This window comes from Thamnophis elegans, chromosome 6 (assembly GCF_009769535.1).
Source record: "Thamnophis elegans isolate rThaEle1 chromosome 6, rThaEle1.pri, whole genome shotgun sequence".
NCBI classification, from domain to species: Eukaryota; Metazoa; Chordata; class Lepidosauria; order Squamata; family Colubridae; genus Thamnophis; species Thamnophis elegans.
In genome coordinates, this window is record NC_045546.1 from 31390483 (window position 1) to 31414125 (window position 23643).

The 23643-nt window shown below is 37.1% G+C and overlaps 1 protein-coding gene across 1 annotated transcript; it reads right to left on the reverse strand.

Moving 5' to 3' along the window:
* Positions 1–367: 367 nt before the first annotated feature.
* Positions 368–19312, reverse strand: TBX19 (T-box transcription factor 19). Its single transcript, XM_032220007.1, has 8 exons — positions 19116–19312; positions 13325–13589; positions 11132–11266; positions 9596–9657; positions 8994–9055; positions 5985–6170; positions 2768–2903; positions 368–1714 (listed from the first exon to the last, which is right to left on the reverse strand). The coding sequence occupies exons 1-8, from the start codon at positions 19310–19312 to the stop codon at positions 1486–1488; spliced, it is 1272 nt and encodes a 423-aa protein (XP_032075898.1). The 3' UTR covers positions 368–1485.
* Between the last annotated feature and the right edge of the window lie 4331 nt (positions 19313–23643).

Consider the following 23643-nt stretch of genomic DNA (forward strand, 5'->3'; position numbering starts at 1 on the left):
GCCAGCCTCTTCCCATCAGCGGCAGCTGGTTGGAGGCCACCGAAAACTACTGCAGGTCTTGAACACACCCAAAAAGCAGCTGCCATCGGCAATCTGTTCTTCACGCCGGCCGTGTACATGCATCCCATTGCCTGCTGTGCCGGAGAGACTTGCCCGGGCAAATCTGAATGGAGTGTTTGGTGGTGCACTCCTTATAGTGGTGTAGTAATTTTATGGATGGTACGTTTAATAAAGATTACACAGAAAACAAAGTAACATTGAAGAAGAATCTAAGTCACACGTTTTCCTTTTTGTATGAGAACATATTAAAAGAATCACACATGTAATCCATATGATTAATTTTATTCATCCATTAATAATGCAGTTATGTGGTTGCTGACTTTTTCTGTTTATTTTTCTGAGAAATGATAGACTCACAGAAATGTCAATTGGCATTCTGGGGTCACATACACAATTGTCTATATAATGTTCAAGTAAGCCAAAATGGCACAGAAAAACTACAGCATAAAATATTTACCAAGAATGTGAAACAACAAGAATTCCTAGCCAGCAAATAGATCAAATGAAGTCTTATTGGATGTCAGTGAAAATGCAACAAAAATACAATATTCCTTTTTTAATGATTATTCCTACACATTTATTGAATGCCAATAGAGTTTAGAGTTATCAGCACTACTAAAGGACTGACAGTCTACAATGGAAGGGCAAAAAAAGATGATGCTGGATTGGATAGCTTTTCACCAATGAATTAGTTCAAAGAAAAATATTGTTACTACTTTGGGCACTCTTATAATTTACCATGAACGTTCTGAATAAAGATAATTTCCTCATGAAGATTTAAGAAAATTACTGAGATATAATATCTTCTCTGTCCTGAACAATAACCCAATTCAACAAAATTGTTGCATCCTGCAATAAGTTGACATCAATAGCATCCCTGTGTCTTTCCCTCTTTTCATTGACATGACAAATTGAATGTGTGCAGGGGCAAGCAAGCATTTGGGGATTAAATTCTTGCCTTATGGAATTTCATTCACCCCTAGAAAAAAAAGATACGTCAAGACAGAAGTGGCTGGGTTAGAATCAGAAAGATGGCTGTACTTGCTTTTCTTTGGTTACTTTTAGTATATCTGCTATAACAAATAGGGCTATCAGTCTCTGCTGGTTTTCCAATTTCATCTGGAACATAAATGATCTTTTGCCACTCTTAATCTCAAAGCAACATGTTGTGCCACAAAGAATATATTTTTTCTATACGGTATTATAAGGGGTGAAATGAACTTGAAGACTTCACCAAGTCATGCTTGCTTTATCTATTACTATGCATTCTTGAGGAATAATGTTATAATAATTGATTAATTACTTCATTAACAAAAAGAACAGATAGTGCAAAACCAGAATTTCTTATTAGATGTGGCTTTTTCCTATGCTATGGCAGCCTCCAGTTCTGTTGTCGGGTGATCATGTGCTCCTTCCCATAGCCCACTAGAAAGAACGAGAGGTGGCAGGTGTCCAGGTTGAATCAGTTAATCTGGAGAAAGCAGGTTCCAATTGTGTGTCCATGTTGCTGGCAACTGTGCCTGATAAACCAGATGAGGATGTGGCAGGCAACGCAATGCTGCTTCGCAGAAATGGGGAACTGCTGCTTACATCACTTGCCAGATTAGAAACGTTGACAGCATTGTTACTGACAGTCCAGAGGCAAGGATAGTGACTGCAACAAAGCAACAGACACAAAAACCACAACTGAAATTTGCAGCTACCGTTATCATTGCTTGACGTACGACAGGAACAGATAATCATTTTTTTGGCTGAAAATTGTTTTTTTTTTATTCAATGCATTATTTGTCTTGCAAAGAAATAGGGCTCCACAATTATGATTTTATGCAAGTATATAGCGCCCATTTTTCATTTTTTTTCTAACAGGGCAAGGTTGGGAAAAATTTCTTGCAGCTTTAGGTGCTCCAGCCTATTGTGGTGAAACAATTTAGTAAAGCTCCAAGATTCAAGATAATTTTTTTTAAAAAAAATTAGAAACCACATGAAGCCTTTAACATGATAGTCTGCACTTGATATAAAGGAATATAACATTCAAAACTTTAACTTATTTCATTTTGTTTTATCCATATTTCTTCTTATCTAAGAACTTAAACCAAACCCTCCCTTTGTTGGATTTGAGAATAAATGGTCTGATTGGGCTACAATTTACAGCACAGCTGTATGATAAATCAATCCTCACAGTAAAACACTTCTTGCAACAATTAGAGTGTATTTTGAATCTAGTCAAACTCCTGGTGACTTCATGGACTTCATCTTGGCAAAAGTATAAAAATATGTTGCTATCATCTTCCACAATATTTTTCCTCCAATTTCCAAGGCTAGTCTACAGCACCTCTATTTTCTTATGGTTTTCCATCCAAGTACTAACCAGAGCCTGTTTTGCTTTTGAGCTGAGACCAAGTTTTAAATTCCACCCTCAGAGACAAACCAGTCTTAAATACTGGTTTGGCTGCTATCTGAATTGTAATAATACTTACATACAATTCACCTGATATTTATATCAGCAAAATGTAATTGTTCTTCCTAATTAAAGTCATCTCTTGTCATACAGGAAGTTAACATAACTGTTTTATTTTACTTGTCTTTAAAGGTGGTATATAGTAAAATCTGACCTATTTTTTTTCCTCGTTATATACAAGAAGGGCTGCTGGGACTGCTGAGGCATTGCTGCTAGGACAACGTACACACTGAAGAGATGCTTGCTTACCTGGGCCCCGGAGCGGTAGTACCACTATTGTGTGGCACTGGGAGCAGGTTGCTGTGGTGACTGGAGGGTCCTGTAGGCCAACCTTCATGGCTTGGGGACACTTGGAAATCACTGTTGGCATTTTCTGTCAGATTCACTTTAGAATAGAAAACACAAAGGATTCAGCACCATTGCAAGATTATGTTTACATTACCAAATCAGGCTGAGTATTAAACAAAACCAGAAAAAGGCAGAAACTTGAGCTGAATGGACAGTCTTTATTCTTTCACTCCTCCAAACTTCACAAGGTGCAGTTTGTCTTTTCAGTTTGGCTGAGAATATGACTCTTTTCAGTAATTGTTGAACTATCCAGCAATTATGATTTGGGGCGGGGATGGGTTCCAGCAGTCACTACTGCCAGTTCACTTGTGGCCGTGCCTCATGCACACTTCACGCACACATGCGCAGTGCAATAAAAATTGCTCTGCACATGCGCAGAAGCAAAAAACAAGATGGTGGTGCCTATGGCGCCCCCTGGAGAACCAGTTCGGGCATGGCAGGCCTGGGTCGCTGCCAGTTCCAGCAACTCAGGTTGCCAAACCACTACCAGTTTGGCTGAACCGGTCCAAACTGATAGGAACCCACCACTGGTTTGGGGCCCGTAATGAAATAAACAAACAAAATATTAAAAACACCCAGGATCTTGTGAGATATCAGCAGTCTCATCTATGACATCTCATTGAAGAATAACGAACAACTAGGATTTCACATATTCAGATTTTTTATTTTATTTATTTTTATTTAGCGTACGGCAACTATATTTCTATGTAATGTTGTAGTACAATTCAATTTAAGATTTTGCAATGCTGTGTGTCAAGGGACCTCAGCCTGTGCATTGCCAATTCCTGGTTTATTCTATCTGCTTCCTGTTAACTGGGACATAAGAAGAGACCTTTAAATGAGCTGTGGTGGTGCAGTGGTTAGAATGCAGTACTGCAGGTTACTTCTGCCAACTGTCAGCAGTCTTGCAGTTCGATTCTCACCAGCTCAATGTTGACTCAGCCTTCCACCATTCCAAGGTCAGTAAAATGAGGACCCAGATTGTTGGGGGGCAATATGCTGATTTTGTAAACTGCTTAGAGAGCGTTGTAAAGCACTCTGAAGTGATATATAATTCTAAGTGCTATTACTTTTAAATGGAGCATCACTGGAAGAAGACAGTTGGACTATTATGTTCTTGCTGTCCAATTATATTCCAGTATTTCTTGACAGGAAGGAATTATAGTTCTGTTCTAGTGTACATACTTTGCTTGTATCATGGTCAGCATCCTAGAAATGAGGCTTATATTACTATATGGCTTTCTCTCTTCATATAAATTTATGAGGTTCCTGATAGTATCAAATCTTGCTTCATGTTTTTCTACTCTTTTTAATCTTTTTACCCAAAAATATTATAATAATTTGTCAAAGAAAAGGAAAACTACTCAATTGTTTTCTGCCATTAAAGAGCTGCTTCTCTGGAAACCTCATGGGGAAGCAAGAGTGAAGAAAAGCATTTCCTGGAAATATGCTCTATCTTTCCAAGCAGAAGCTTCACTGATTAATTTTGCCAAAAAATGAAGTCTCCTTGGAATCTGGTTTGACACCTGGAGATATCATTGGTGTAATTTTCTTGGCAAAATACAGACATAGTTTCTGTTCTCTATGTTTGTCTGTTTAATTTCACAGCTTAATTTACAGTCCTAGTATTTCTTAGTGGTATTTCCCATCAAAATATCATGTTTCCCTGAAATTACGACATGTCCTGACAATAAGGCCATGCCATATTTTTCCTGTGGACAAAAATATACGCTCTCCCCCAATAATAAGCCCCCTGGACAACCCCCCCCCTCTAGCCAGGCAGAGTACCACTCACCAACCTAGCGATATCCCAGAGGCACAAAGGTGCAGGAGCCAGGGGAGGGGGGGCAAAGCTGCTAACATTGCTTGACGCCTTCGGGATACCGCTAGGTTGGTGGGTGGTGCTGTGCCCAGCTGGAGTGGGGGGTTGCCCGGCAGCTGCTGTCACGAGCAGCCGCCCAGCAATGCCCCTTTCCAGGCAGGCAGAGCGCCACTCACAGACCCAGTAATATCCCAAAGGCACTAAGCCGCATGGCGCTCTGCCCGGCTGGAAAGAGAAGTTGCGCAAGCACTTGTTCTGCCTCCAGCTCGTGTGCCTCCCAGCCTCACCATGCCCAGCTCTCCCTGCAGGGCCAGGCTGGGGCACTGCCGTGGCCCCGCTGCCGCCATCACAGCCCTGCTGCCACCACCGCTGCCATGGTCCAAGCATAACCGGCTTCCAAACTCTGGAGATCCGCTGCCAAGTCTTCCGGCAGTGCCAGCCCACAACCATAGGGCATAGTCCCAGAGCAGCAGCGGATCTCCGGAGTTTAGAAGCCAGTTATGCTCAGAGCATGGTGGCGGCAGTGGGTCTGCGCCAGCGGCAGCAGCAGGACCATGATGGCGGTGCCCTAGCCTGGCCCTGCAGGGAGAGCTGGGCATGGTGAGGCTGGGAGGCACGCTGGAGGCAGGAAAAGTACTCACACAACCTCTCTTTCCAGCCAGGCAGAGCACCATGCGCCTTAGCGCCTTTGGGATATTACTGGGTTGGTGAGTTGCACTCTGCCTGGCTAGAAAGGGGGATTTCTGGGCAGCTGCTCATGAGCATAGTCACCTCATGGCGGCTTTGTTGCCTACTGCGACAGCGCAACACAGCCGTTTGCCCCTGAGGCTGTGCCCGACTCTTCGGGTGCCTGCTTGCAAGAGAGCAGCCACCCAGCAACCCCAAACCAATAAGCCCCCCCCATAATAAGGCCCAAGCAACATTTGGGGGGGGGGGGTCAAAAGAAAATAAGACCCTGTCTTATTTTAAGGGAAACACAGTACTAATCAAATCTAATCCTTCTTATTTTTTTAGAACAAAATCAGCCAAGATCCACTATCTGTTTCTCAGCTGTGAAAGAAAATAATACAGAAAAGAAGAGCATTCTGTGTATTAATAATTTTTCCCCTTCTGTGGTTATTCAATATATTTTATTCATTTTTTTAAAAAGGAGCATTTATTGACTGAGATCTAGAATAGTTATACATCTTCATTTACCCTTTCAAAATCTTTTTGCTGTGATTCACTTGCTAATCATTTCATATGATTGTAATTTGGCATTTGCTTTTGATAAATAAATTAAATGCAAGAACTTGCCTGGATAATTATTTTTTTGCATGTACGAAGCAGGATATGGAACGGCTCTGTGACCTCGTAGAGCTGAATAATGTTCACAGCCATGATGAGAATGTGGAGCAGGCAGAGAAAAACTCCCCGTGTATGGATAATTGGAAGTTCCTGCTGCACAGACAGCATCAGGATTGGAAATCAACCAACCACCCACTGCAGAAATATTGAGAATTGAGGTTTTTTTTTAAAAAGGTGAAATAGGGAAACAGGAATGCGCACACGGACACACGCACACATCTTTTAGTCTGTCATGCAGACTAAAATACTCAAAAAACATAGGATAACTACTCTTTGCACCTCAAAGAAAAAGAATGGAAATAAGAACCATCTAATCTAAATCCATTTTACTGGGATGGTTGCTCTCCTTGGGCAATTAGGCACAGCAGTGAAGTTCATTGTTTGGTATATAGAGGTAAGGATCATAAAGTTGTATATGATATTGGCATTTCTATATTAAAATATATAAAATCAATAAATAGCCTGCAGTACATTATCTACTCTGAATACATTATTAATAAACCTAAATGTGAAATGAGTAGCTTTGATTTATCAAAATTATCAAGGAAGGTATCAATAGTCCCCATCCACTCAAGTACTTGAGCATTTAACATGTTTTTTTTTACAAAGTAATAGCCATATACTAATTATTTATGAATGGTTGTTTGACTACTTAAATTAAAATTTCTAAAATAAATGTCACATATTTTATTATCAGTAAAATTACTGTTAATGGTTCAGTTAATTAGACATAGATATGGTGATCAAATTTTCACAAATTAATTTTATTCTGAAAGATGCAATTATTTTGTAGATTTTTTTCATTCCATGCATAATATACCAACCTTGGAAATTAGCAGAAACAAATGGACTTCTTTGATAGCTAAAACATTGATATTAGAAGACTGGAAGGGAAACTATTTTCTATCAGCAGTATAATTATGTACTTCTAGTCCCTGCTAAGCAAGCATTTTCTCATCAAGAAATCCACCTGTAGGACTAATAGATCATTGGGATCCATAATTTATATGTTTAAGTTCACTTTTACCTATGACAGGCAAATAAACTAATTTAAATCTTAATTGTATGCATCCTTGTAAAATAATGAATTTATTTTTCAATCAGTGATCAAGCTTCCTTGAGGTTTTATCACTTCAGAATCTGTTCATAAAAATGAATACTCTTCCTCAGCAATTAAAGTGCCTGTAACTTTGTGTGTGTGTCAAATTATTTAGTACTATTATTTAGATTGTCCTAATGTTTCAGCTTTTCCATAGCTTTCTTGGCAACATTGTTGGAATTGTTTGCCATTGGCATTCTTCTGGGTTTGAATTTGGAAATCCTTTGTCTAGATGGCTTGGCTTTTCTCATGCCTATAGAGCCCTATATCTGTTATCAGTTGGCCTTTCCTTTAGCTTTCACATGATCTTACTCACAAGGGGCTTAAGCACTTTTAGGAGTGCAAGCTTCTTGGGGCATCATTATGAGAATCATTTAAATGACTGAGTTCCCTCACCAGATTAAAATTGCAATCCCTTGGAGGTTGATACAGAGAGCCAGTTTGGTCTAGTGGTTAAGATGCTAACCTGCAAACTAGGATATTGAGAGTTCTAGTCCTGGTTTAGGCATGAAAGCTGGCTGGGTGACTTTGGGCCAGTTACTCTCTCAGTACAACCTACCTCAGTGGATGGAGGTATTGTGTTTGCTAGCCACCTTGTTACTTATAAAATAATAAAAGTAAGATAACACACACACACACACACACACACACACACACACACATACACATACACATACACACACACACACACACACACACACATATATATATATATATATATATATATATATATATATATATATATATATATATATATATGCATGCTGGTCTTGTTATATTCGGGTCTTTTCCTGTAGAGATCTAACTCGCCATCTTCAGGCTGGGTTTAGGCTTTAGCTAAAGCCCCAAACCCAGCCTGAAGATGGCGAGTGAGACCTCGCCGAAACGTTGCCAGTAGGCCCAAAGGTTAATCAGGAGGGTTGCTTGGTTAATATTTGAATGGGGAATTACCAAGGAATACTAGAACTATACTATGGAAGAATACAATGTTACACTATTCCCATTATGTTGCCAAGAAAACTGCATGGACCACTCACAAAATTATCAGTAGTTGAGTTTGATTCAAAGTGAACTTATCTTTTAACAATGAGTAAGAATAAATGAACTTTTCTAAAAGAGAAATTAAGTATTTTTGCTTTTAAGAAATTTTCGTTATTGCTATACAATATTTCTTATTATTGTTATTGGACTAATGTACATTTTGTAATAATTTTATCTTTGAGAAAAAGTCAGTGTTGAATTACAGCTTTCTTTTGTAAAATTAAGCATCTACACTACACATGTAAAAAGACATCAACGGACATTTAAATTTTAAAGAGGAACAAGGTTTTCCCATAGAGATGTGTGTTGTGTTGTTTGTGTCATCACTGGAAGAAAGCCTATCTTGGCCAGAAAAAAAGATAAATGTGAAGTGAGAAAATAAAAAAGGAATGCATGCAAGGAGCGACAATGAGGCAATATTACCACAGTTGGCTTTCTCTAAGTAGGTGTTTTATTATTGGCCATGACCATCATGGTAGCAATTTGTACATAGGCAGGTTCAACATGGCAGTGATATTATAAGATTATTCAAAACAATGTATGTACTAGTTCTAAAGTTTGCCTTCCTGTGAAATAAGATGCTCATAATAATATGTCCATGGAGAGAAGTGGAAATGAGGACATTTGAGTAAAACTCTAATCACAGCTGCAGGAAACTAGAAAAAAAATATTGTTTCATACTATTGCCTATTATTCAAAATACTTTTCCATCTGTGAACCATCCAATACTGTGCACTGACAGATGTTACTAAAGCAATAATCACCAGTAAGCTCATGTTATCAATTTAAAATAAGCCACAAGCTATTATATAACTTACAGTGAGAATATGTCATGTGTTGACTTTCAGAGACAATATCTGGAGCATCCTTGGACTGGTTTCTGAGGGATAATGAGATTAAGGTTTCATTGATTCCAGTAAAATTATTCTTCCAATGACTTTTCTTTATTCCATCATGAAGTTCTGTAGGTTAATTATTATTTACAAGTCTAATCAACTTCACAAAGCTCTCTTACATTTTTTGTCATTAAAATCTGCCAAAGAATTATTATGATCTCTTTTAATACAATACAATACAATAGCAGAGTTGGCAGGACCTTGGAGGTCTTCTAGTCCAACCCCCTGCCTAGGCAGGAAACCCTATACCATTTCAGGCAAATGGCTATCCAACATCTTCTTAAAGACTTCCAGTGTTGGGGCATTCACAACTTCTGGAGGCAAGCTGTTCCACTGATTAATTGTTCTAACTGTGAGGAAATTTCTCCTCAGTTCTAAGTTGCATAATGTAGTCATAATGCACACATTAGATTAGTGTTTATATTTCTAATGCAGAGAACAAACCAAGAATGAAAAAGAGTAAACTAGCTGCTATTCCTCTATCACTAACAAGTTTCATACATTTGATGAAGAACTGAACTTACCTTTCTTTTGCATCCAGAAATGCCTTGGCAAAAGGGTTGTATTTGATTTTGAGAGCTGTAATCTTGAGGTTCAAGAAAGAAAGGTTCTGTTAAGTCTTTTAAAGGTGACGGTCAATCATTTACCCACATAAGGTTCAATGGGTTTTAATTAGCCACAGACAATTCACATTCAAATATATTATACCAAGAAGTTGTACAAGGGCAAGGCACAAAATGTAAAAGACATAAAGTTTTCTTCATACTATAGATAATTTAGTAGAGCTCTGATATTTATTAAACAATGCATGGTGTGAAGAGGAACTTTTGGTACTTTTTAAGGAAGTTAAAAGAAAGATTTAAAACTATTTCATAGTTGAATAGTTGAATACTATTTAGTATATGAGAGGGACGCAGTGGCTCAGTGGCTAGATGCTGAGTTTGTCAATCAGAAAGGTCAGCAGTTCAAATCCCTAGTGACACATAACGGAGTGAGCTCCTGTTACTTGTCTCAGTTCTGCCAACCTAGCAGTTTGAAAGCATGTAAAAATGCAAGTAGAAAAATACGAACCACTTTTTGTGAGAAGCAGTGGTGGGTTCCGGATCCTTTTGCAACTGTACAGTTGCAACAGGGCCCTGTGTCCACTACATGAACATGTGCAGCACGCATGCACACATGTGCAGCATATAAATGCATCCTTACTCTTGCGATGCCTCTGTGAGCCTCCGCGATACTCCAGCTGCTCAGTGGAGCATGGCGCAGGCACTGTGTGCTCTTTGCACATTTGCAGAAGCACCGAAGAGCTCAAATACAAGTAAGGAGCTCGGGCGGGCGGTTGGGCCCCCCAGAGCACCGTACTAGAATGGTACCCGGTTCTCCGGACAAGCACCAGTATACCCATAGTGGGGCGTACCGCCTGCAATCCTGCAACTGGTGAGAAGGTAACAGCGCCTTTGGTGTTTAGTCATGTGGGCTACATGACCACATAGATGTCTTCAGACAGAGCAGGCTCTTCGGCTTTGAAAGAGATGAACACCGCCCCCTAGATCCGGGAAAAACTAGCACATATGTGCAAGGGAACCTTTACCTTTATTTTATTTAGTATATGACATTAATTTGGATAACTTTAAAAGAATATTAAGCAATTTTCTCAAAGAGAGAAAGCAATCAATCACATCATAATTTTGTATTATCCCACACTATCAGAAGCAATATACTGAGGAACACAATTTGGTTGGAGTTATTGCATAAACTTTGCTTGCTATGGGCATTCAGTTGTCTTGTGGCAGCCTAGCCAATTTCTATCTTAAGCAGAACCTTCGATTTTGCAGCTGAAAAAAACTAACTTTCAAATCCAGCAGGATAACTTCTGGTGTTGTATGAATGCCTCTTCCATGGTTATTGAATAGCAAGCATACAAGAAACACATCCTTTTTGATAAGATCAAACAATACTTTAAAAAGGACACCGGATCACCAACTTTACCCGTGCTCATCTGGACAGTTTAAAGAAATTCACACAACTAATAAATACATTCCTTTTGTACTATAGCCACTTACCTCTTCGTTCTGGTAGGCAGTCACAGCAATGAACTGAGTTTCAGGGAAAGAACAATTCATTACCATCCTATGTGGGCCTCCTACTCGAACAATATGAACTTGAGGCTCATATTTATGTAGGGAATTCAACATAATCTAGAATGAGAAAAAAGGGAGAGAAAATAATTGAAGAGATATTGTTTTGCATTCTACAAAAACATGTGATAGATGGAGGTTTTTACGCAAAGTTGTAGTAACTTTTGTTTCGATGCAAGATGAGACCCCTGGTATTGAAATAATTGCCAAGTGTTGCAATTAAACAAACATTTTGATATACTCCCATTATTTCCAAGGTCAGGCACCTTTCATTTTAAGACCTATTGCTATACGTATATGGATCTGACCAGTCATCTTTCTCTACCACACCACTCTCAAAAAGGGAGAGAGTGAAAATAAATTACTAATAACAGCAATAGTTGGTTTATTGCAAATGAACTATGATCAATTTCATCTCTAGTCACTTTAATTGGAAGACTGTAGGTGCACAAACAGCTGCAAAGTAGATAAAACAGAGAACACGTCTGCAAACAGTAACAGCCAACTGAGTCTATTTTGAATACATTTTATTTTAGAATTAGAAGGGTTGAGAGATGGAAACCAGGTTGACTAGAAATGGTCCATAACTCATAAGAAGGATTCCAGGTTAGGTTTTTAATACATGATTACCCTGTCTTATTCTCAGGATTTTATGAAGGCTCCAGAGATCAACATCCTTCAAATCCTCCTGCCTTTTCAGGCCACTTCTTCCACCTTTTATTTTCCTAGAGAAAATTTGTTAAGGAAGACAGAAGAAATAGCTGATACCTTTTGAATGGTAGAGGAAATGACCCTCCAGTTTGATTCAGTGTTAAAACAATGAAATCTTGCATTGTATTAATTTCATTGCACTTACTCATAATTGAAGCAATGAAATCTAACCTTTCATTTTTTTAAAAGATCTGGGTCAGAACAAAAAGATAACTTGAAGATAATCTTTTACAGTTTTTAGGCTTCCTACAGGAGAAACTGTATGCATATGAACTGGGGGGAAAAACGATTCAGTTATGGTCACAATGACACCCTAAACCCTTTCCTAGGTATCTTAAATGTTAACAACTCAGGTGATTGGTTGAGGATGCTTCTTTAATGTGAACTAATAGTTAAGCAATAATTAGAATGTTCTGGACTTTGAAATGTAGGGAAGATACATATTGTTTTTGTAGTAAAATTACAGTGTTCCAGTTTGGGAATGAAACAGAAATCTAGGCACTATCTAAATGCTTTGTTGTTGTTGTTGTTGTTGTTGTGAAGCATCTTTCTTTGAAAATCTGTATTAAACAATTGCTACATATAAAAATCAAAGTTCCTGCTGCCCATGCTTTCCCAGTTTTATTTCTTCGTGTAAATTCTGGAGGGCCCCAGATAAGTATAGAAATGGCCATAAACAGGTCAGGATGGATGTAAATAATATGCAAAGCTGGAAATTCGTTCTTTGCTTGCTAATGGATTTGCTTTCAGATTTAATCCTGCATTCCAAAATAAATCAAAGAAAATGTTCATCACTGTAGTCCTAGATGCATATTAAACAAACAAGCCAACAAAGCCAACTTTCCTCTTTCATTTTTAAGGGCCTTCAGAGAGAATGGCACTTATTTTCTCGTACAGGTACATACTTTGTATTATTATTCCAAAGGCCAAAGATGATTCAATAGAATATTGATAATTATCATGAGGCAAAAGCAAGCACAGTAATTATTTCATTTAGACGAAGCCTTTTATTTGAGTACCTGACTATTGCCAACATCCCACTTACACACCAAATGGCAAAGGAGAGAAAACAAAGGCTCAATACCCCCCAATCATTTTCCCTTCTCTGAAGCCCTATGTAAAAACTCAGCATACAAGGCACACTATGGAGGTAAAAATCCCTGATGGTTAAACCACAGCACACTCTGTCTCTCTTGACATCAAGGAGTCCATTAAAATCTGAAAGCTCCAATTAAAGCCTGTTTATTCCTGTTTACATTTGGACTCCATGGAATAATTGGCATCTGTGGGTGAAGAGGCCTCTAAGGGCCCTTCTAATTGCGTAAATGCACCCTTGATCATTCTTGATTGGTAGAAGCCAATGACTCAAGCCAAGAGGCCTACCAAAAAAAACACATGGTGCCATACCTGCCCATTTCCATTTAGTTTATTGGTAAGTTTCACTTTGCTAAAAGATACTGTTGCCTTCATCCAGTGTGCTCCAAAGTTGGGTGAGTCTGGATGGATATAGACACAGCTGTGGTTCGATGGCTCTGGCTTTCCAGCAGGAACCCATTCTCCATTCACATACTTCCAGCGATGGCTATCAGTTGGAGCAAAATCCAGCAGAAAAGAATACATAGCATTTGGATCCAATCCTGAAACACTGATCTTTAAAACTGGAAACATCCGCCTGTATAAGAAACAATTATATGTGAAATTAAGTCTTTTTAAATTTGGGGAATAATTTGTTTTAATTGCTCGTTTTCTAAATTAACATATTAATGAGTCACATAATGACACAACATCTTTTCAGTAAGAGAGGCAGATAACACTCATTCCTCTTCTGTTTTGCATGGATAGCGCTATGAAGTATGAGGTCTTGCAATCAAGACAGCATGTTCTGTTCCTAAAACAATTGACTAGGGAACATTGTCATCACAAATATTTGGCTCATTATCCAATAGTCCCTTCAATGAAAACTACATTCAAGGATATGCTACATAATGATAATTGGTCTAAAGGCTGGTTGGTTTTGGTAGTGAGTTTAATTTTTTCCCTCTGTTTGCCAGAAAGAGGAGAACCAATATTAAAGCACTGAAAGGCTAACTTTCTATTTTCAGAAAGGATGGGAATAATTTTTTCACAGTTTTCTTAAGCAGCAGTTTCTGGAAGGCAGGAAGAAAAGACAATTTTAACAGTATTCAGAATATTTAAATTAGAGGTGTTAACATTTTGGAAATGGAAAAATACTGTACATGCATTTATTTGTTTACACTCTGTTCATGGGAATCCTGTGATTGTCTAGATTTTGAAATAATGTATGTAGTTCTCAGTTTTTCTCTCAATGGTAAGGTTGGTGTTAGTTGTAATGCAACAACATTTAGAGGCTTAAAGAATTATATTTTTCATATTCTTTGTGTTTACTATTATGTATGTGAACCATTTTTCAAAACCTATTCCAACTATTGTCGATCTCAATTTATTTCAGTTTTCAGTATTTTTGCAACTACATTTCCAATTACCTAGTAACTTGCTTTCCTTTCCTTAACTTCATAATGTCTGGAGAAAAACTATTTCTCCTCCTCCTCCTCCTCCTCTTCTTCCCATGGGTGAGAGTCCTGGCCAATTTATTGTCTATTATGTTTTTATTTACATTACTTACAAAATGAATATGTGTGTTAGCTAAAAATAGAGATAAAAATCAATTCCATTGGCTTTACTTGTTGTATCACAATATAGGATAAGACATCCTATCTGTTGACCTATTTAAACAGCCAATGAGAAAAAGAGAAAAAAAATAGATTCAATTAAATGCATTACCAAAAACAACCAGCCTTTAGACCAGCAGTTCTCAACCTGGGGTCGCGACCCCTTTGGGGGTCGAATGACCTTTTCACACGGGTCACTAAGACCATTGGAACTCTAAACTTTAGACTCCCCCGCATGTTCCCCAAAATCCCCCACCGATGGGCTCCGGAGTCATCGCCGGCTGCACAGAGCGTCGCCACTGGTCCACACTGTGGAAAATATAGGTCCGTGCACACACCACATACAGTTATAGCCTCTGAGACTTTGTAATGGTGGGAACCTGTTCTGACTTGCCCGGGCTTCTGCAAAAGCTGCCCTCTGAAGCTCTCCGAAGCTCTCTGAAGCCCTCCGAGGGTACTGCCAGGTACTTTTAAGAGTGAGTGATTGAGTGAGTGAGTGAGTGAGTGAGCGAGTGAAATAGACAACCTGGACAGAGAGACAGAGATGGGGGAGTTAGGAGAGAGAGACAGAGATACAGAGAGAGAATTACAGAGAGAGACAGAGAGAGAGGAAGGGAGGGGAGAAACAGAGACATACAGAGAGACAAAGATGGGGAGGGAGGAGAGAGAGACAAAGCGCCACAGAGAGAGAGAGAGAGAGAGAGAGAAAGAGAAAGAAAGGAAGAATTGGTGGCTGTTTTGTTTTTTCTTTCCTTTTTTTCTTTTTAAAAGAAAGGCACTCTTTCCACTTAGAGCCGGAAGCCTGCTCTTAAACTTTCCAGACAAAATTTCATTTATTTGTAATTAGAAATAAATATTTCACAATATATAATTACATATTTTGTGATTAATCACTATGCTTTAATTATGTTCAATTTATAACCATAAAAATACATCCTGCATATCAGATATTTACATTACGATTCATAACAGTAGCCAAATTACAGTTATAGAGTAGCAACGAAAATAATTTTATGGTTGGGGGTCATCACAACATGAGGAACTGTATTAAAGGGGTGCGGCATTAGGAAGGTTGAGAACCACTGTTTTAGACCAATATGCTTCCTGGGACCAGTTTATGGGGGTGGGGAACCTTCTATGCCTTGAAATTGATAAGCATGGAGAAGAAAGAGGCAGGATAAATATGGCCAACGACAATACCCTTTTATTAGTCCATTGATTATCCTATACTAGTAATCTTCAAATTGATTGTTTTGCATTGTTTGTGTTCCATTATTCACTAATTAAAGTTTGTGGGAATATTTCTAGAAATATTTCTGAACAGGTTTAGTCTGATTTATGTATAAACTTACTTAGAGAATTTCTCTTTTCTCTTTTTACTCCACCTAAAACATTTACATCATACTTGGAAGCAGGTCTGGGATGAGGATGAAGAAACAAGGATGAAGATTCATGTCCATCATGAGTCATGAAAACTCACCGGCTATATGGGGTTTTGCTGTTTCTCCTAAAGCAATATATCCCACAGAATTCTTATTTGGGGGGAAATTTTGAAGAGGGCTATGGATGTTGCCTTTGGTTTTCAGAAGAAAAATGTGATATAAAACTCAAGAATAAATAAAAAGTACTCAATGTCAGAAGATTTGAGATCTTTTAGGCCATTTTTTCCTAGCCTTGTGCTAGTTTGAGATTAAATCTTCCATCATATTAGTCAGAGATGGTAGAAGTTGTAGCCTAGCACTTATAAAGAGCTCAAAATTGGGAAAGACTGCTTAGATAAATAAACATCAAACTCTTTCTTAGTTTGTTTTGATTTCGTTGAGTTGGGTTGGGTTGCTGTTGCTTTTTAATAATAACATATAGCAATAGTACTTAGACTTATATACCACTTCACAGTGCTTTACAGCCCTCTCTAAGCTTTACAGAGTCAACATATTGTTCCCAAAAATCTGGGTCCTTATTTTACCAATCTCGAAAGGATGGAAGGCTGGGTCAATCTTGAGTTGGTAAGACTTGAATTGCTGAACATCTGGCAGTCAGCAGAATTAGCCTGCAATACTGCATTCTAGCCACTGCACCATCCCGGCTCTATATAATATTCTTGGGACAGCTTGGTTGAACCCAGATGCAATCTATAGACTGTCTTAAATTAAAACCCAATCTATGTATTAAATCTTGATATAAAAAAAGTATCTATTTCAACATCACTCTTTATAATTCTTGGAAAAACATTGTGAAGACTTTTGCTGCTATGCAAAACTTAGTGAACATAGTGTTCATAAATTCATCTGTGCATATATATTTTTGCCAATGAACCAAGTTAGCAAAAGCAATAGTGGTGAATCAGAAAAGAAGTAAAATTAGGGAAAGAAAACATTGAGCAATAGCACAAACCAAATCAGAGCTATTAAATTCCATACCCATGGGCTATGACAACAGGGCTTTGAAGTGAAAGTAATTGACTTCTGTACTGCTTGAAGACCCCTCTTCTTTTTATCCATTATATTATCAATACTTGCTCAGCTATAATATTTCATAACCCTTTAGTCAACTAAGATATTCTTAGAAAAAAGATTTACCAACTGAGGGTAAAATCTGAGTGAATTTGCATTTTATAATTTGTGCTAATGTTTAATCCTGTACTTTGGAAGATAAACGCTTGATTTTGCTGAAATGCAACTGTTAGCAAACCCAACCAGAATTTTATATAATGAAAATACAACAAGTTACAGTTTAGCAGTTTAAAGAAATTCTTAGACCTCCCACACAGATACACATTATTCCTTAAGTAGCTTTGCATAATTGTTATATTCTCTTTAGCACCTTTTCGGATATATTACAGATTCTACTCAACTTTCCCTTTAAAATGTGACAATGCAAAAAAATAATCCTTTACTATATGACTGATCTTGTCATTTTTTACATGAGTTCCCATTTGTACATAGCTCTGTCTCCATCTCCCAACATAAAGACCACAAAAGATCATCTAAGAAAATGTGACCTTCAACAAGGGGGTGGGGGAATCGACTTGGGAATCAGTAAACTAAAGTATCAAAGATAGCACTGAATTTGGTGTTTCAGTATTTATGTCTGTTGAAGAAAGATGATTGTCAAGAATCAATGAAGACCGAACAGAAGACAGTTTTCAGTTTCATACTCTGTCTATAATTACATATCATAGGAGAGAGTGTTTTTTTCTTTTAACTATTCGGGGAAAAAAGGGTATTTTTGTGTGTCATTATTCCTAAAGCTATACAGGTGACTGGGTTTACTGTTTACATAAGCAAAACTATACAAATTGTATTGATTGATGGATTATGTACAATCAAGCCATCAACTTCTACTGATTATGTACATAGATTTTCTCCATGATACTGACTACTGGAACTGAGATCTGTATATAATGTTTTCTCTCTTATTGTAACTACTAGAAAAGCATAGTTCCTGGATTCTTTTCGATAGGGAACTTCTAGAACTATCTAGCATTTACTCACTAGTGACTTATAGCATCTTCTATTCACATGCATTCATTCTGAGGCCAACATGACAGCAATAAGCATAGGCATTATATTATTTCAGAATTGTTGGCTCTATTGCGCTTTAAGTCACTATTAGAAAAAAAATGTACAAAATGGATTGTGACATAGTTCCATATTTTCACCCCAAAGAGTTTTTTTCTATGGAAAGAAAAGTGATGGAACAAGTAATGGAGAAGATAGAGTTAGAAGAGAAGCCAATTAAGAGTGCAAGGTCTTCCAGCAAAAATGACTTGCAAACAGCCCAACGGGACACAATGTTAAATATGCTTGGACAAATCCATGCACAACAACTTTATCATATATCAATATTGTAAGAATGCATTATAAACTAATCAGAGCTTTACATGATCTGCATGTGTGACAGGTAAAATAATTTTAATTGGTTTATATTATGTCATTTATGTTGGTTTTGCATTTTGAAGTTTATAATGCTTTTAAGTCTTCTTAAGAGCAAATATGTATTTACTATTCACAACACTAATCTCTTATATCATACGGGAAATGTATGATATCCATTGACACCCTCTCATAAGACACAGTCTTTCAGAAAAGAACTTGAACATTTGGTTCAGAAAAAAGATGAAGCCTTGCTTCTTTTATTAAGAAACTTGCATATGTAAATATTCTGCATCCACATTCATTGGATACACATAAAGAAGATATTTCACTTGCTTCCACACTGCCAATAAAAGCATCTCTTAACAACCACTAATATTCAAAAGGGCTCACTATTTATACACAAATATATAAAAAAATATTCAGGTGCAGTCTGCCAGCAAACTATCCAAGTTCACTTGAAAGAAGTGGAATAATTGCAAGGCTTTAACCCTGTTCTCATGCAGTTTTTATTTATTTCTACAAATCTTCTCAAGAACATCTCCAATGAAATGCAAATCAATCACAGTTGTTTTTCTATGTAGTAAATTCACTTCACCATTCACTGTAGCAAAAGAGAAAGTTAACACTCACCTGCCATTCTTGGTGACAATCATCTCATTTGTAACTTCTCTGAACCTCTGCCACAGGGCAGAGTCTTCCAAGATAACCTGGAGTTGTTTCTCAGTAGGGTCTCCTTTGTCTCTGCCAGCCAGAAGTTCATTTTCCACCACATTGAGCAGCCTGGAGATGGTGCAATCACTGTGTTTCTTACAGCCCAAATCAGTCATGGTGACTCTAATGTCAGAAACTTCTCAGGTTATTTTAAAAAAAATGAAAGAGGGAAGCCTTCACAATCCCCTCTCTGAACCTAAGCCCAAACTAATTAATTAGCCACAATGGAACAAAAGTGCCCACCTCAGCCTTTTGCCACAGACCTGTTCTTTCCTCCACTACATCCCAACACGATGATGACACCTGCATGTTAAGGTTTTAACATGAACACACAACCATGTCCTAATTACCAACAGTCAGGTGGGAGGGAGTCTGATTAGGCAATTGGCTGCTTCTGAAGACGGATCTTCCATTCAATTTGTTAAGCTTTTATCTTTCTGAGAAGGGTCTAATTATTCTGCTCAAGAACTATATTCCCATTAATGAAAATGGTTTAATGTCTCAAATGAAACAATGAATGGAAAGCAAATCTGTGCAGATTTGCAAAATCAAACTGAAAAGGGAGATACAAATGGCACTGAAAAGCAAACTGTATGATATACAATATTAGCCTTTCTTGAGGCAAGTGTATATTCCCGTTTCATTATATCACTGTCAAGAAAAACATTTATGTTCCTCACCAAACTATATTTATACGCTGGAGAACAATTCATAGGAGCTTCCTATTTACAAGCCAGATTCCCAAATTCTAGGGTGGCAATGACCAATTTATGTACTTTGGGAAATGTAAGGGATACTATGAACAGTATTTGGAAGAAAACAAATAGGATATTGCCATACAATAGACCACCATACTGTTTTTTTCTGTGTTAGCAGGAATTCCAACTTATTACTATGTTTTTAAAAATGTAAAACTCTTTTTTATTGATTTACACCACAGTTTTCATTTATTTCCCATCTAAAGTGATGAGAATTTTAAGCTTTTGCAAATTTAATATTTTACTTATTCAGTATATACAGTACAGCTGCCACTCACCAAGAGATCTGGATTGCTAACAGAGTTATATCAGAAGAAAAATACCACGGTGAGAGCAAAAGAAAGTGATCTTAGACCACATGTGGCATTGAGACTGCAACCACAAAATGAGAGAAGAGAGGATGATATATTCTAATGTTTCTTGTTCATGCTACGTATCATTCAAAATTGATACCTGGATTTCTTCTATTGAATATCTGGGCATTAACTAAATATGCTGCTTCTGGCTGCTTGGTGTAGTAGCAAGCAGGGGGAAATATATGAATCTAATATACGAAGTGAATATGATAAACCACTTCAAGTGAACAAGTCTTAAGGAAAATGAATTGATAAGTCTGTTGGATTAAGAACCTTTGATTCTAGACTGAATGCTGTTTGCAACATATTTTTATCTACCTCACATAAACTGTTTCTGTCCCTAAAACTTTACCCAATGCTCACAAGGGTGTTGTATGGAAATCATGCTCTCCATGTAAAAGAAATAATTTTGCACTCAATACTGCTCTGATCATTACATCACAAACTAAACTAAACCAAAAATACTAAGAAAGCCTACCAATTATTATTTTAATGAGTAGGACAGCTGTTTTCTAAAGAGGCATCAAATATTGGTACTAACAACTGGATTTACTGATTCTTCATACATTTTATTGAGGGGAGACTTAGAATCAATATTTGCTGAACCTATCTAGAAATAATTTTTCCTGAAAATAGCAATAGACTATGCTCATAATAGTGATGCTATAATGATGTAGGTGTCTTAGAACAATGTGAAAACGGTGTTCTACAGTCTTTTTTCAAGATGATTCCTCAACTTCCTGATAAAGCCTACTGACCTCATGTTCCTGATGGTTTTACCATCCAAGTACTAATCAGTTGTAATCCTGCTAAGCTTCTTGAAATCAGCAAGGCTGGCAAGATGCTGCCACTGGTTGGACTCTGCAACACCTGTCATTATTAATGGGATGTCTTAAATTAGGCTTATCAGCATGATACCTAATAGCCTTTAATTTCTAGAGCTCAGTGGATAAAGTATTCCTTAACAACAGAATGAATCAAAAGTAAGTATTTGGCAAGACTCAAACTTTCCAGATTTTATGCAAATAAGTGGATTGATGGTTCATCCAGACTCTGTCAACTTCTCTGAAATTTGTGAAAATAGAATTTTCTATATGCTGTTAACATTTACCTATACATTATTGCTATACATAAGCCCTGCTGTCTGTGAATCTCGGCCACCAGCAGAAGTTAATTGATCCTTTTTCTGAATATGTCTGCTAAAGTAATGAAAAGACTAATCTTTTCTAAATCACTTCCAGTCCAATAATTACTGATGGTGTCAAACCTTGATTAAAGAACACCAGAAAACCTGCTGTCTTTTTGTCCTTTGTAATTATGACTCGGCATTGGATGTCATGGCTAGATAGATATTTAGTTTCCTAGCTTCTGGAACTGAATGTTCAGGGAAGAGAATCCATTCAAACGGGACAGGAGATGGAAAGAATGAGTTAGCTTCTCATGGATTTCATTTGACCAAGAATTTTATATTATATTATTATAGTCAGTAGAAAGACTTGTAGGAAAGTACAGCTGTTAAATATCAGTTAAAGAGGAAACATGTCATTTACGATTTTTTTCCCTGTAAGCAGCTGTTAGCGTCAAAGAGTTTCAGATTGATTTGTTGATTATTTCTTGGTTCTGCTGAACCAAGCCAAACACATGTCCGAAAATGTTTCTCTGCCTCAATCTACTTATAAAACTCCATATATCAGGTTTGTGCTATAACTATATGAGTGACAAATAGTTGAACAAATCTAATAGGGGAAAATCCTCTGCAAATTAGATCTCTGCTTAGATCTTATCAGACACATAATTTGGATGACTAAGACAAGATGTATCCTGGATACAAACTTTTTGTATTCTCATCCTATTATAATAATAAATTACAGAGCATTGGTGCAACCAGCTAGGTAAGCAGGGTAAACTTCGTTAGCATTTGCCAAAACAGCAGAGAAAATCAATGGTCCAAAGCGTACTAGAAAATTGAAAAGCATCCCAGAATGAGGCAGTGGCAAATCCTTTCTGTATGGTTAGCAAAAAATAAATAAATTACATGGTCAATGCCATGTATATAAAAGTGCCAGAGGTTGGGTTTGATTTTCCAGTATTTTACATAAACCTCACTCACTTTTGCCTAAGATGAACTGAACATCAAGATGGAATTCTTATATTCAAAGTGTAAACTATTAAGAGACCTATTTGTTCAGAACATGTTCATTTTTTTTCTTCCTTTCAATTGTTTTCAATTGTCAGAGTCTACCTAGAAAAATCTCTCAATTTTTTTGGCAAAGTTTTTGGGAGTAGTTTCCCATTGCCTCCTTCCTCGAACTGATAGAAAGTGACTAGTCCAAGGTCACTCAGTTTCATGTCGAAGGCAGGACTAGAACTCACAGTTTTCCAGTTTCTACTGTGATGCCTTAACCATTACACCAAATTGGCTATCGCATGGAGTAGCAATTATGTAGAAACAGAACTCAGCTTCGGGTTAAATATTTTTTAAAAAAATTAAAATCCACTTTTTAAATTTAGGTCACAGGCTTTTAAAGATTGTTACTGGCAGTTAACACATATCTGCATTAAGCATTAAGTTAACTAAGTATTATGCAGAAATTAAATTACTTTCACAGAAGCATTAGGCTTTACTGACAAATTTGCATTATAACCAATTGTTGTCCAATTGTTTTAAGTTTAATTTTATATAGCAACAACTTAGATTTCAGTTTAATTCATCATTTAATTCCCTCATTTATACCTAGTTTATATGCAATCAAAATTAGTAATGTTGATTTGAAATATTGTTAAACTATGAAATTTTATTTTGAAAAGGTTTTATATAAAGTTTTAACACTGTGTATATATATATACATACATACATATGGAAGCAGTTAGCTTCCTCCCATAATTGGGGCTTACCAGGGGTTGTGACACTAATATATACCTTCTTCCCTGGCTTCAGCTGATAAGGAGACGACCTGTGGCTTGATGGCTAAGATGTTTGCCTAAGATGCAATACAGCACAGGTTCGAATCCCAGTAAGGGTGTGGCTAGCTGATGAGAGCTAAATAGCTTGAAATAGATCTATACTAGTCTCCCTTTATTTATTTATCAGCACAAATTTTAAAAAAATACATACATATATATATATATACACATATATATACATATATATACACACATATATATATATACATATATATACATCATATATATACATATACATACATACACACACACACACACACATATACATACTTGTATATCATTTTTTAATATAATCAAAATCCAGAGGGCTTTAATGGATCTATTTTCACACATAATCCTCTTTATGAACCAGGAATTTCAGGATAATTT